A 15,936-nucleotide genomic window follows, 5' to 3' on the forward strand; every position below is an offset into this window, starting at 1 on the left:
TGGTTCTCCAATTGACAAATCAGCCAAAACCAGGACAGAAATACATCTTAAGCTGCCTTCTGTAGCTCTACCAAATCCTATCTAAAAGTCAAAGGACTTCCACTTACAGAAATGGAAAGCATAAGCAGTAACTACTTATCTTTTAATTTGCAGTGGAGAGGCCCTGGGCTGTAATGCTCAACCCACCTCGGCACACCGCAATGTAAGAAATATTTACCACCCCCACACACCCCACCCTCCAAAAAAAACAGCTAGAGGACAGTAATGAGACTGACCCAAGATCTCCAAACTACATTCCATGTGGAAATCTGATTCATCTAGAGAATAAGTTATACTGCTCTAGTTTTTAAAAGTTGAAGAACGCTTCTGTCCACAATAAAGTATCTACAATGCTGCACCCCAAAAAAAGGCTCCATGGTACATGGCAGTTTCTTTTCAACATATCATAGTTTGGCTTTTTTATTTATTTATTTAAATGTTTGGATACATAAGACACCATTGGGTATTGCAACTTCTTTATTGTCTCCTTTTTTTTTCTTTCCAGATGGAACAAAATAAAGCTATACCTTCCTAAATTGTGAGAACCACCTAGATTATTTTTATACCCCAAACAATGTACACACTAGCAACAGTTCACCTTTTCTTTCTTCTTTTGTTATCATAGTGGAGAAACAGCGTGACTATCCCATTATTTAGGTTTTTTTAAAGCAGTCAAAATTTTTTCCATTTTCACAGAGGAACTGTTGTGATAGCTTTTCTTTACAAAAATAAAATCTTTCAGAGGGAGTATGGGCAATTAGATAAGTCTTGCCCTCCTATCCTAGGATAACATGGCTATAAAAAAGAAAAGCATATTTTTTTAAAGTATTTATGCTGTTAGTATCATCATCTGTGTAAGAGGAATAGATCATTGCTCTAAATCAGACTGAATACACATTTTTTTCCTATTTGGCAGCCCACTCAGTTTTTGAAACTGTTTCACATTTATAGTTACTAAATATGGGAATTTCTGAATTCAGCTTTCTTCATGGTCAATAAGGAAAAACAATAGCAGCTACAAGCAGCAGCATTCATAATTAGCTAAACTTTTTTATGTTCCCCCAATATGTGCCTTTGAGTAATACTGGAACAGAGCAGATACAGAGAAATTAATTTCATGTAGTATCTTCAGTATGCAAGAACAATAAAACATCATTGATAATGTAATCAGTGGAATAGAAGTATGATTGAATAGCACATTCAATACAGAAAATTAAATGCAGCCTGCAGTATTTTGTAAAGTGGGGGAAAAAAAGAAAGGATGCATAAGGCAAACTCCTAAAAAAGCTGAAATAAGCTGGGCTGTAGAACATAAGAGTCTTCGCTTGAAATATAATTTCTCATCTGTGAGAACTCAAAATTGTAGTAAGCTCAATTCCCATTTGAGTATGTTTGAGAACACACATGGCCTTGCAAGACGTATCAATCACACAAGCTCCCCCATTATATATAAACATAATACAGAAGCTGTCAGCACAGCTCTAGTCCCAAACCCAATACCACAAAGGTGACAATTTACTGTGTAAGGACCACATATTAAAAAAAAAACAAACCAAATTAATATTGAAATTGTTTTGTAGTACTGCCACTGTGCATCCCACACTGTGCCTTCACCAGTTGCTCCTTCAGTGTGGTAGGCTCCTCACTTCACACAAGGTGTTTGCACCTGCTGCACACCATGCCTTTCTCTTGAAAAACACAACCTGCTCAACTACCCCAGTTACTTTTCTAGGAGCACAGTATCTCATGAAACTCACAGCTCTGACATCAAAGAGCTGTGAATATGCAGTGGTGATCTGCAGAATAAATTATTGATAGAGAAACAAGGCAAATCAGTTCTGAGCCTTCCCACATTCCTGTTCAAGAGATCAGTAAGTTATGTTGCCCAGGTGAAACCACTTGTTCTAACAGCCAGGAAGCACCCTGAGATATATCTAAGTGCAAAAACCACTGAGGCACTCCTGGAGCTTATCTTCTGTTGAGGGAATGCTGAACACGCCACAGAACATATAGGAAAGTGGGCTGTGAAATGTATCTACACTTCTGTATCAGAAAGATGACAGTAATATAAATGTGTGAATTCAGGACCAAGCTAAAGTTGTTTCAGAGCATTCTCATTTTCCCACAAATGAAGTAGTATCACAACAGAGGTAAACAATAGAGAAGTTTTTGTTTCAGCTATTATCAGAAGGACAAAAAAGGAAAAAGCTTTCACAGCCCTCAAGGGCACCAAAAAATTTCTCTGATGACAGATATATTAGATACAGTTTAAACATCACTTCTCAGTATGCATTATCCACTGCCAGGCACTCTGTAAAAACCTCCACATACACTTGCACAATATGACTTGAAAGAAGAATCACCTCTTTATAGAATAATGCATTTCAAACCTGAAGGATACAACTAAATTGTATCCATTAAAATCATTTGAGATCAAATTAGCATCACTAGATTTGTTAGAAAATGAACACTTAGTGACACTAGAATGTACTTTCCTGCATGGTCTGTACTTCAAATTTGCAACTTGTTCCTTGTGCAAAAAAAGGTTGTCTTGTTATACACACTGAGCAAGCCTTTTAAACAAATAATAATATATATAAGCTTGCAACAACCTAGATGAATGCTAAATAAGACCTTCAGGAGAAGAGTAATATTAAACCTGATATTTCAATGAGACTTTTCCTTGCCTTGGAAAAATCTAAATCTGCAAATTAAACCCCCACCTAAATCAGTAACATAAATGGCCATGAAGAGATCTATACTTACATTTGCTTGAACAATGACAAAATAGCGAGTCTTTTCTTCATAATTTAGTCTTTCCCGTAGAACTACTGCTCCAGACAAAGTGAGAGGAATATCAAAGGTTCTGTTGGAAGTCTGCAAAAGTTGAAACAATACAGTAACACTGAATGTGCTTCAAAGTTAAAACACGTTTCAGATCGTTTATAACAAGAGGATCAATTGGAAGGCATACCAAAATTGCATATGCTTTCCAGATTAGAGATTTTAAAGTTTTCTATGTTTTCTCACCAGTTTACTCCATAAGAATACCACAATAAACAATCAGTATGTAACAGAAATCTGATTCTTTGCATATGCATTATTATTTCCAACCACAACTGAAATCTAGCTATCCTGCTTCTTGCAGATTTTCCAAGCTGAATTTGCAGTAGTATGTTCAGGAAACTTTTCCTGTTTGTCAGTTGAGAGTTCAGGTCTTCATTTTCTACAGATTGGGTTGTCTTCATCTATTTTATCACATTATTGCAGAAAGTATCAAGTACTAGAGATTTAGACTACATCATTGTACTTATCCTCTCTTTATCCTGGCTTTCGTTAAGGGCAATGAAGTAGTAAGCATGAGGAGAACATCAAGAACACACTTAGGTGCCAGTTCACAGTGCCAGTTATGCACATGTTCATACACTAGTAAATTCAGATTTGAGGGTAAATCAGGATGGGTAAATCGGCTGAAATTCACGTTGTCCTGCATATTTGCTAACACAGATTCAGATTACAAAGCTGTGGCACTGAACAGCAGGAGGGTACTGCTGGGGTGCACAGACCTTTGACTAATGACCCATTTGCAAGGACAAGTACAGGAACAGACACAGGTTTCTGAACATGAGATCCGGTTCCAGTTCTATTATCAAATTAATCACAATAAAAAACAAAAAAACCAAAACCACAAACTTCCCATGCATCAATATACCAATGCAGAGTATACTTTATGTGTAAGTATGTTGAATGGGTAGTAGCAGTACAAAATTCTAAAATCTCTCCTCTGAAAACACTGCAGAGGTACAGAGCACTGTTCTTTCCTTAGATAACATAACAAGGCCTTTTTCCTCTCAAAGTTGAAACATCTGCTAAATTTGCAGGGTTTTTTTCAGCAAATATAATTATTGTTTCATTCACCACATGGCAGGTATTTGTGGTGTGCAGGAAAAGAGGCCTGGAAAGTACTTCACAGACTCTGCTAAGTAACTGGAGACACTTATGTCTGAGTTTGGCACTCATCTTTTTGGGTAAAAAATACACAGTGGAAAAAAATATTGGTTACAATATCTATACTGAGGCAAAACAGCAAAGTAGAACAGACTCTTAGTGCTGGAAGAAGAAAGAACAAAGCACGGTACACTACTTTTGCCACCCTCTCCCCATTTCTTTTAACGGCATTTGCACAAAGCAAGCAGGTTGTGAACTATGCAAGTAATGGGTAACATCTTTGCTGTACAAGAAGATGCCATGTGTGTGCACATGCACACACAAGCATACATATATGGGCCACTTCTAAATCACGAGGAAGATTCTCCTGACTGCTTTAGCCTACTTGTCTCTGGTTTATAAGGCCAGAACCAGCTGGAAAAGACTCTGCAGCTGAAGATCAACCAAGGCACTCTCAAAACAATTGCCTTTTCCTTCACAGATCTTGGCATGAGGATGAACTTAAGTGGAACTGTAAAATCTGAACTGTTAGGGAGGATCAGCAAAAAACTTTGACCTCTTCCCAAACTGCCTATACGTGGAGAACTTTCTTGCTCCAGCACAGCATAGAAACACAATTGTTCAGCAGTGGTTTAAAGCTTAAACTCCAGACTTAAGTTTGTGCCACAGCTCCTGAAGGTACCACATGATATCAACACTGTGATCCCTCTGTAAATCCATTTATTTCTGCTGCAACCCAAACTGTAACTAAGCTCCAAGGCAATTAAAAGATGCACACAACACCATCACATCTCAGTGGCATTTCCATACAATCTTGAAATAATCCAGCACATGCTGGAAGTCAGGAATATCAAGACCTTGCTCTGTCAATGGCTTACTCCAAGCGAACAATACTTGCTCTCCTCTCACTTCAAAATGGAGACAACAAAATGCTTTTTTACAGCAGTCTTAACTTAGAACATTTGTTGGTCCATGGTCTTGAATATGGGCCAGTAAATTTAAAATGGGGAAAGTCACCAGGATAACAATCCCACTTCCTCCCAAGAGAGCTGCTATGTGAAAAATCAGTACAGCAAAAGCATTATGCATATTCCCTAACTCCAGATAAACTTAAATGTTTAAATCTTGAATCCTCACCAAACACAATACCATGAATCTCAGCAAAATTAGCTACTAAGGAGGGAGTTCAGAACTTCTTTTGAGGATGTATTTGTCTTAATAACCTTCAGGTATCAATAGAGCCCTCAGAGATCTAACAATCCACTTTGCATTAGGAGACAGAATATTTTTTGCAAGTTAATTGACTTAATCCTTAGCTTTTGGCTAAGAATAGTTTTATGGCATTCCTTTACATGATAGCTAGAGCCCAACGCCATGTCAAGGATTTTTACATTCGTTTTTCTACTCGGCATTTATACATCTCCCCAGTTAAACAACAAAATAATTAAGTTAAATTGAAATTCTAGAATAACGCCTGTTGTTTTTACAGGGCTTCTTTCAAATGTCTAAATTAGTCTCCAATGAAACTTATGAGAAGACTATGTCATTGGTGTCAAACAACACTGTAGGCACCTTCATTATACTATATAGGAGAATCTCAGAAGTAGAAGAGAGAATTTTCCACTAAGCTGTACACATCAGTTTTGAGCCTAGTATAATTGTTTCCCAGGTAAAGGAAAAAAAACTGACTTGTAGCAGATACTATGCAGTAACTTTCTGGTGAGTTGACAACTGAGATGAAGCAGCTTACAATAATGAGAAGTCATCTCTGTCAAGCACACTAATAGAATTCATCACAAGCTAAAGCAATGTTATGCACATAAAGACTATCTACAGATGAAAGAATCAGGTTTATTTAATCCAGAATACAAAAGTAGTAAGGCAAAGATGTAATAAATCAACTAACTACTCCAATGAATTTATTTCAGCCAGGGAAATCCATTGCTCTTCTTCACAGTCACTGGGAGAACAAGAACGAGTTTCATTGAGTACAAGAGGAAGGTTTTCAGAAATGTGTTTTACCTCTTCCTGTGACAAAACACCAGACTACTTCAGCATGTTATAGTTGCTTCCATTAGTAGTTAGATAAACCTCTCTGCTGCACTTGAATATAATGTGGTTGTGGGAGATGCTTTTAGAATGTTTTCCCAGGATGCCTCTGAGCAATATAATGCTATGACTTAATAGTAAATTAAATACAAATCTGCTCTTATATTTCATTGTGGCACAATAAATTTTAACACAAGTAATATTTTCAGGGGTTTGGGTTTTTTTTATTTCTTTTCAGTATACCAACATATTCAATGAGTGCTAAAGTGTTTAATTTCTTTAAAACACTTCCCATTTCCTAAAGTTATCTGGAAGAAATATTTTCTGGAAGAGGTATTTTCTCAGTGCCAACATCTTTCATAGCCTTTATTTTAAGAGAAGAAATTATTTGAGCAGTTTTTGTTAAGTACTGTAAGTTAAGGGTAAGAAAAAAAAAAAAGAGTAGTGAGAAAAATTCAGAGCCTGGGGGTTGGTTTTTTTTTTTTTTTGTGAATTAGAAACTGTTTGTCCATTCCTTTCACTCCTTCCTGCCTTGTTTACTCTTCAAATATTTGTGGCAGTGGAATAGTATTTATTTTTAACACTTCCGTCATGGAAACAGGTAAAAGATGATGTTAACATAACATTTTAGTACTCACTATTTCCATAGAAAACCCTTACCTCTATAAGTTTAGGAGATAAACTGTTCAGTCATACATATCACTAGTACAAAGAACAGCTGAGAATGTAACATGATGAACCCAGACATCATGAGCTAGTAATTTTACTCACTTAAATAGTCTCACTGAAGTGTCATAACTCAAGAGACTGTTCAAGTTTGCACAATCAATTAAATGACTGCAAACATTTAAAAAAATGAAATAATTCCAAATATACACAAGATAGAAAGTCAGAAAATTCCATTTCTCCCAAAAACCTAACATCATTCAGGTTTTATATTTTATTTAGGTTATAACATCATAACTTTTGTCAAAAAGATATTGCCTCTATGAAAAATAAATGCTCCCCAGAAAAGCCGCTGTGGCTTAAGGTGCTGCAAAGTTTTTCAAGAGACTCAAAATACGTAGATTTAGTAAGTAAATGTTATGCCTCAGCATACAGCTATGCAAAAATCAACAATTACCCCAGTGAAAAGTAAAATGTAGGGTCTTGTATCATTAGTTCACACTGAATTAATTATTCCTTGATACTGTCACTATTCTACAAAATTCTACCTCCTAAAAAGTATACACACTAAGTGTAATTCAGTAGATATTTAAACTTTTGTTGACTTTAATGGAAATAGGACTGAAGCTTTTATGTGATGTACAGCTTAAACGGTGCAAATTGAATTGGAGCTTATGTGCCTACACTTTTAATTAAACTTAAAATTAGATTGCCGTTTTCCCACAAAACCATTTCTGCCCAAATTCCCCTTAAGTGAAAGTTGGGTATTTCAATGCAAGGTTACTAAGTCTATATACTTCCCCCCGCTGCTCCCCCTTCACTTTAACATCTGTGTCATCTTTGGGGTGAATACAAAATCAGGCTAGTCTGCTTAACAGATTATCACACAGATGATCTGCAGTAACTGTGGTCTTAGCCCATGGCAAAACACAGCCTGGTTTGCATAAAAGGATTGCTCAAATTACTACAAATTTGCTAAGAATATGCATATGGACACTTCACAAAAATCACTCATGCAAAACCTTGTCATAATAGTGAAATTCACACATCTGACCCTAGAAAGAATTTGATTTAATGCTTTAAGCTTTTTGTCTCTAAAGGTATACGTTTGCAAAGGTAGGGATCACTAGTATTTTATTTTAATGCTATAAAACACACTTTTTAGAAAACATTGATCTTTAAACATAAATCACTCCATGAAAAAAGTCAGAATGTCTCTTTTCAGAGTAACTTAGGCCAAGCCTACGAATATTTCTTGGCTGTGAATCTATTAGGTATAACGCAAATACATCTACGTATCACAGACTGAAAAGGCATGCCCATACCAAGATGAAGTGTGTGAAAAACACAAGAAGACGGGATTATTAAGGATTGGTAGTGAAGCAATCCAGCTGCTAAACAGCATGTCAATGAAAGGTAATCATAGAATCATAGAACCATTTAGGTTGGAAATGACATTTGAGATCATCAAGTCCAACCGTTAACCCAGCACTACCAAGTCCATCACCAAACCACGTCCCTAAGCACCACACCTATGCATTTTTTTAATACCTCCAGGGGTGGTTCACCACCTCCCTGGGCAGCCTGGTCTAATGCTTCACCACCCTTTCAGTGAAGAAGTTTTTCCCAGTATCCAATCTAAACCTCCCTTGGCACAACTCAAGGCCATTAACTCTTGTCCTGTCCCTTATTATCTGGGAGGAGAAACCTACACCCACTTGCCTGCAGTCTCCTTTCAGGCAGCTGTAAAGAACAGTTAGGTCCCCTGAGTCTCCTCCTCATCCATGATGATCATCTCATCATCATGGGAACTGAGTCCCAGTTCCCTCAGCTCCTCCTCATCAGACTTGTGCTCCAGACCCTTCACCAGCTTCGTTGCCCTTCTCTGGACACGCTCCAGCACCCCCGTGTCCTTCCTGAAGTGAGGGGTCCAAAACAGACGGGTGGATGTAACTCCACTCTTTGGGCTCTGCTGTCCAGCCATCTTTTCACCCAGCGCAGAGCACACCTGTCCAAACCATGAGCAGCCAGTTTCTCTAGAGGAATGCTGTTCGAGATGGTATGAAAGGCTTTACTAAGGTCCAGGTAGGCAACATCCACAGCCTTCCTCTGTCCACTAGGCAGGTTGTCTTGTCATAGGAGATCAGGTTCATCAAGCAGGACCTGCCTTTCACAAACTCATGCTGGCTGAGCCTGATCCCCTGGTTGTCCTGCATGTGCCATGTGATTGTGCTCAGGATGTCCTGCTCCATAACCTTCCCTGGCACCGAGGTCAGGCTGAAAGGCCTGTAACTCCCTGGGATCCCCCTTCTTGTAGATGGGCATCACATTGGCTAATTTCCAGTCTTCTGGGACCTCCCCAGTTAACCAGAACTGTTGATACATGATGGACAGTGGCTTGGTGGGCTGCTTCATCAGCTCCATCAGTACCCTCAGGTGGATCCCATCCAGCCCCACAGACTTGTGCATGTCTAAGTGGAGCAGCAGGTCACTAACCCTTTCCTCCTGGACTGTGGGGACTCCATTCTGCTCTTCATTCCTGTCTTCCAGCTCAGGGGGCTGAGTACCCTGAGCGAAGCTGGTCTTACTATTAAAGACTGAGACAAAAAAAGCATGAGGCACCTCAGCCTTTTCCTTGTCCTTTGTGACAATGTTCTCCCCCACCATTCAATAAAGGATGCAGATTCTTCTTGGCCCTCCTTTTGTTTCTAATGCATTTGTAAAACCAATTTCTTTTATCTTTTACAGCAGTGGCCAGCTGGAGCTCTAGCTGGGCTTTCACCTCTCTAATCTTCACCCTGCATAACCTCACAACATCCTTATAGTCCTCCAGAGGTGCCTGCCCCTTCCTCCAAAGACAGTAAACTCTCTTTTTTTCCCCTGAGTTGCAGCGAAAGCGCTGTTCAGCCAGACTGGTCTTCTCCCCTGCCAGCTCATCTTTTGGCACATGGGGATGGCCTGCTCCTGCATCTTTAATACTTCCTTCTTGAAGGATGTCCAGCCTGCCTGGACCCCTTGGCCCTTCAGAACTATCTCCCAAGGGACTCTGTCAACCAGGCTCTTAAACAGGCCAAAGTCAGCCCTCCAGGTGTCCAAGACAGTTGTTCTGCTGACCCTCTTCCTTACTTCTCAAAGAATTGAAAATTCCATCTCATAATCGTTACACTCAAGACATCCTCCATCTACCACATCACCCACCAGTCCTCCTCTGTTTGTGAACAGCGGGTCCAGTGAGGCATCTCCACCTTCCACGCACTCCAGGAATCTCTTAGACCTACCTTACTGGGTAGGTAAATTCAGCTTTGTTTACAGGGCGAGCAAAGCTTATAGACAGAGAGGACATTCTACATCATGAAGGAAAGCATTTCTTTTATGAAGTCCAACAGCAACCTCTTGTTCATTAATATATTTATATACACACACTTTAAAAAACAAAAAAAAAGCTAAATGCATTTACCTTGTCATGAGGATTATACTGGATGACATACTCTATCTGGCCATTTGGACCGTCATCAATGTCAACAGCACCGTTGTTTCCAGAAAATCCTGTAAAGATGGTTGTTCCAACTGGAGTTAACTGCAGGAACAGACACAGACAGGACAGATACCCATTAAAACCTTAAGGTATACAAGAAACAAAGAAAGAAACAAAGAACTGTTTGCAAGATCGATTCCCCCCGCCCGCCCCCCCCCCAGCCGTAGCTCTGGTCTACAATGCAAGGATGCATCCCCTTTGTTTGGCCTGGAACTTCATGCACTAGCAACTATCTCTTTCAGCTGCTGCCAAGTGCCACACAGAGTGAAGCCGATTCCCATTTTTATTCCACAGATTGTCTGCATCAGGGCAGAACCCCATTTGTTTTTAAAAAGATGAAGATAAAAAAGAAGTCTTAAAACTAAAAGAATTCATGAAATAAATATAAATAGATTAAAAAAATAAAAGCTACTTTTTCAGACACAGGAAGAAAAATAAAGATGAGCTGCAAAAGTAAACAGAACTTATTTAACAGTGTCTTCATGATAATGTGAATAGTGCCAGATAAATATTATTACTGCAAACACAGACACTCAGAGAGCTTTATGGCTTAAAACAAACACAAGAGTGATACTGTTTCTCCAATATGTTGTTGGCAGCAATTGAATACCCATAAAATTATATTTTTGAAAATGAATCAATTTATAATTATCCTAGCGCAGATACACAGCATGAAATCAAGACCCATTGAGATCAAGGACAGAAGTCCAACTGACTTCTTGGGAGTCATCATTTCTGAATTTTAATATTTAGAAAACTTTGCGAGTAATCAGCCTAAAAGAGAGAGAAAAAAAATGAACAGTTCTGGATTCAACATAGACATTGCTCCTAGCCATGCTTCCTACTGCTGATGTCATCACATCCAAATTTTTGGTCCATGAATTTAGAGAGACCTACTGACCTCCTTTCTTTTCTCCAAATTTTACATTAATATGTCGCACATCTTTAAAACTTATAGGGTCTAAAAAGGCTTAAAATGCTGTGAGAAGGTGGCAAAGGACAAAGAGTCATTCAAACATTTGTTGCAGATGAGGATGCCATTTCACTTTCATATTTTTTAGTTACCACGATAAAGCAAATAACTGCCTTTTTCCTTCTATAGTCATAGTTCCTGGTCTCGTTTCATTTATAAAGCTGCTAATTAAGAGTTTAATGGCTGACAGTTCTCTGAGAAATATTTTCAGGGCTGAGAATACTGCATCTTTGAAATAAAAAATACCAATTCAAAGCCTTTTTTATGATAAAACACTATACTTATTCACATTATCTACACTTACGCCACAACAACTGTGTATATTAATGTTTTGCTATAAACTTGACTTGCTTACTGTTGGTATAGATAGAAGTGTCACATGTGGGTGTAGGAAGTTGACTGTTCCCTCATCCTCACTAATTGTGAGATAATTATCTCACAGGAGACTCTCTGCCTTGTACCTCTGGTACAGTAGCAGCCTTTCAAGAACTGATGACAGCAATCATCTCAGAAACATGAGCCTTGCCTGTCAGTATAAAATCAGTCAACTGTCATAAAGCAGTTGTGACAGTTAATACTTGTTAATACAAAGCATAGTGGAGAAGGGGATTTCTCATGTTTTTGTAAGGGGATAGAAGACCAAAGCAACCTGAAAACCATTTGGAAAATTTACAGGAGGGCTTGTATTTCATCCCCCTCACCTAAGTAATGGTGAACTCCCCTTGGCCAGCTGACAGACACCCACCCAGGTGCCCTCTCACCCCCCTCCTCAACAGCACAGGGGAGAAAGTCAAATAAACATGCTCAAGGGTCAAGACAGGGAGATCACTTACCCACACAGAAAGAAAAGGCTTAACTTGGGGAAAATTAATTTAACTTACTGCCAATTAAAAAATACATTTGGATGACGACAAAGACAAAACAGCACCTTCCCCTACCCCACCCCTTTTCCCAAAGCTCAGCTTCACTCCTTTATCCCGTACTCCCCTCCTCCTCACAATTTTTTTCTCACTCCTTGCTGCCACATAATTTTTCCCTTTCTTAATTGAAATCTGCTTCCCTGAGGCACCAACAGCTTGGCTGAAGGGCTTGGCTGTGCCCTGTGCTGGAGCCTTTGGAACTGGCTGGAATTGACTGTGACCAGCCCAGGGCAGCCCCAGCATCTCCTCACAGAGACCCTTCAGCCACCACCTAAGCACAGACACCCAGTATAACACTAAATAAAATAGTTTAACCAATTAATCAGTGGTTAAATCATACAGTCTCATTAGTGGAAAGAGCCATGCTGGCTTGTCAGGGGTTGGCATTTGATAGAAATCTCCCATGCTTCTGCTATCAAAACAGAAAAAAAGCCTTAGTGCTCTGAGACGAAAGAGTAAGGAGCAGCTTTGAAGACATCACAAGTGTAGCAGGCTGGAAAGCGGGGCAGGGAACACGCTGTCAACCACCACGCTCGTTAACTACACCGCTCTGTTAGGCTGCCTACACATCTCTCAGGACTCACTGCAAAGCATTGCTCCCTGCTCAACACCTGCAGGCAGCTGTAACACCAGCATGCTCTCAGGAGAGGAAGAAGTTACTGCTGGAAATCAAATGACAAATCTCTATTAAAAAAAATCCTGTCACATCAGAACAGGCCAAGAGCTGACAGACACACAAGGAGGTATTTGCCCTGCTCCTGCTAGCCAGATGCTGTGATGCCATGTCCTGCAAAGGGAGAGAGCAGAGCTCCAGACGTCCCAGATAACGAAAGACTCCCCCTAACCGGGTACCTCCACAGCTGCCAGGAGGCTGAAGAAGAGCTGGACCTACACAGGCACTCACAGCTAAAGGAAGCAAAGAGCTCAGTTGCTTTTCAGAAGCATGTAAATGCTTGGTTTCCATTGAATTCAGCCAGCAGCTCTGCTCAGAAATAGTTATTTGCTCTGCTTCATCAAAAGCAGCTGTATCAGGGTCCTGACAAGGTGCAGATAAATGACGACTAACATAAAAAGGCTCCAGCACTGTAAAGCACGTCATTAAGTGATAACAAAGTAGACAGCTGTAAAAATGGAATAGCAGTAAACACCAGAATTACAATTGCATGCTCTTACAGTAAAAATCAAGAGCTAAAGTCTTGGATTCAGTGTATTACATCCAAAATAACTGACTGCAGATATGCAGACCTTCATGAACCCAATATACAGGTTTCTATTTTACTTACATCATCTTTTATGCAATACAAATGATAATAGAAAGGACACTGGAAAAAAAGCCCCTAGCACTCCCTCTTCTCACTCAACTTTCCAGCCTGCCCAAGGTCTCACATTAGAGATTACAGCAGCCTTTGGAAAAATTTAGATGAGTTCTTAACTAAATGTCTCAAACTCAACTTCTAATCATGTGAGAGAGGCATTCAAAGGTACATAATCTTTTTACACTGAGATCTCAACATTGTGATGATTTACCATTAGCCAGCAATATTACTTTTACCAACAGTTTGTGAGGGTTGACTGTTCTCAACCCTCTAAATTCTTTATCATAGTAGTGGCCATATGGCAGTGATCAAGAATTACCAGTGGCAAAAAGAGGAGGGAATTACTATCAGACATCAGAGCAACAGTGTTCACTATAGTCTTAGGCCATAGGCATACATTAGTTATAGTTAGCATGATAGATCCAAGATATTTTGGAATCAAACTTGAATGTCTGATGCTTTCATCAGGAGATGGAGTAGAAGGTCTTTCCCACACCATTCTCCAAAACATAGGTATCCTAAGTAAGTATGAGAGTGTTGTCTCCATGGCTGTGGCCTATGCTCCATCCCGCTGAGACAGGCAGCCCCCACCTGACACCTACAGCAGCCCCTCAGAGGACTTTAACTAAGCCTCCATCTCCTTTGGCACCAATGGAGAGTGTGCCTTTGGTGACCAGCTCCACACTGGAGGGCCTTGATGGACAAGTCCAAGCCAACATCCACTCACTTTATTGCTGGAACAATAAGGAAGAATTCAGTTCATCTTACAAAATGTGACTCTATATATAGTGTGTATATTTATATATATACACACACTGTTCTTTATCAACATGCATAACCCCACTATTCTTGTTTAAATAAGGACCCCTTATTATGCAAACAGCCTGTCAGGAACCGAATCCCTAGGAAAAGAAGACAGGTAACACAGGTGTGAAGGGTGTATTTTCCTAGTGATTATTATAGAAGCATCTAAAACATGTATACAAAGGCTAAAAGAGCCGTGTGAAAGACTGGGTTTGATCTCACGCAGACATAAATTGGGCATGCCATCTGAATACATGCATGTGCAAGCAGAACAAACTGGCTAATCAGATTTTTGGCACTGGCAAAAAGCAGAACATCAAGATGGTTTTGTATTATATACTATATAAGATATAATTTCTCAAATCAGTGTTCATATTCATTCTTTAGTAGATGCACACACTCTCTAGACATTAAAGACTTAGAGCTCAAACCACTTCACACCATTGCTATGTCAACCTGTAGTGCTGAGATTCTGCACAGCACCCACTTCCCACAGTTTCCAATTGAGTTCATTCTCTGAAAAATCTTCCACCACGAAGTCTTCTGAGAGATGGGGGAGCTGGAAATATGCCTTCCAGCCCCTCTGCTTTGCTGCCTTTCAGAATGGCCCAAAAATGGCTCCAGAAAGCATTGCTTGAGCTATCTCTACAGCCACTCTTGCCTCCTTCCCATTAGACATGCCTACTTCAAAGAACATCTTGGAGAATAATTTAGTTTCTCCATATTAAACTTCAGTATCTCCTACAGAAAGGGACTGAAATTGCATAGTAAACTGTTTGAACACACTGAGTGTCTGAGCTTATGCAAAATAAAATGTTAGGAATTGTAAAGAAAAAATTATATGATTGTTAGTCTGAGGATAATAACCTCTGTGGGAATTCAATGTGGTGAAAAAGAACCACTATGATAAGAAACAAGTAAGATTTCAAAAGAATGCAATTAAACAAATAGGGACGAAATCCACACAATAAATCTTATTCTTCCACAGTCAACAGCTGTAATGCTTAACAATTTCTTTCAACATGATTTATGTCTATTAGAAGTCTAGATGCAGACAGGAATGTTCAACACTTCCATAAAACATTTTGAAAATAAATTTTCCTATTATTGTCTATTCACAAAGTTAAAAATGAATAATTTTTCACAGTGCCCCCGAACAGCAAAGTAAGATTTACAGTTAATCATTCCGAGCTAATATTCTTTTGATGATGTCTACCTGCAGAGATTAATTATTTCAATACCACAAGGAAAAAGATATGAATAATTACACCAGAAGAAATGAAAATTCACCACAAGTTATAATTCTCAACAGCTCAAAGCCAAAGTCTTAAGACAACTTAGTCTTAAGTTCAAGAAACACACTCATTTTGCAAAGGATTTCCCATCTTTCCCAACTTCAGGGGGGAAAAAAAACCCCAAACACCTTCCCCCCTCCCCACCCCCTCAAAAAAACCAACAAAACAAAAAAAAAAAAAACCCAAAACCAAAAAACAACCCAAACCCCAAAACACTCCAACTCTAAAATTCTGGTTTACAAGCAGCTATATAGTTATGTATGTTCAATAAATAATCCTAACTTCAAACAGCATTCTAACTCTACTACCATTTCCAAACAAAACCTGTTATTAAATACTCCTGAACAACACCTCTGTAGGACTCAGGAAAGGCTCATGTGAAAAACTAATA

At 39.2% G+C, this 15,936-nt stretch overlaps 1 protein-coding gene across 8 annotated transcripts in view; it reads right to left on the minus strand.

The window, feature by feature from the left end:
- PCDH15 (protocadherin related 15) overlaps nucleotides 1–15,936 on the minus strand; it is a 443,438-nt gene that overhangs the window by 254,167 nt on the left and 173,335 nt on the right. For all 8 annotated transcript variants that reach the window (XM_056352005.1, XM_056352006.1, XM_056352009.1 and 5 more), the window contains 2 exons: nucleotides 10,160–10,279; nucleotides 2,806–2,916 (listed from right to left, as the gene is read on the minus strand). In XM_056352005.1, the coding sequence (XP_056207980.1) occupies nucleotides 2,806–2,916; nucleotides 10,160–10,279 (231 nt within the window). The remainder of the gene's footprint in view (nucleotides 1–2,805; nucleotides 2,917–10,159; nucleotides 10,280–15,936) is intronic.

The sequence above is a fragment of the Falco biarmicus genome, chromosome 9, assembly GCF_023638135.1.
Source record: "Falco biarmicus isolate bFalBia1 chromosome 9, bFalBia1.pri, whole genome shotgun sequence".
Classification (NCBI taxonomy): Eukaryota; Metazoa; Chordata; class Aves; order Falconiformes; family Falconidae; genus Falco; species Falco biarmicus.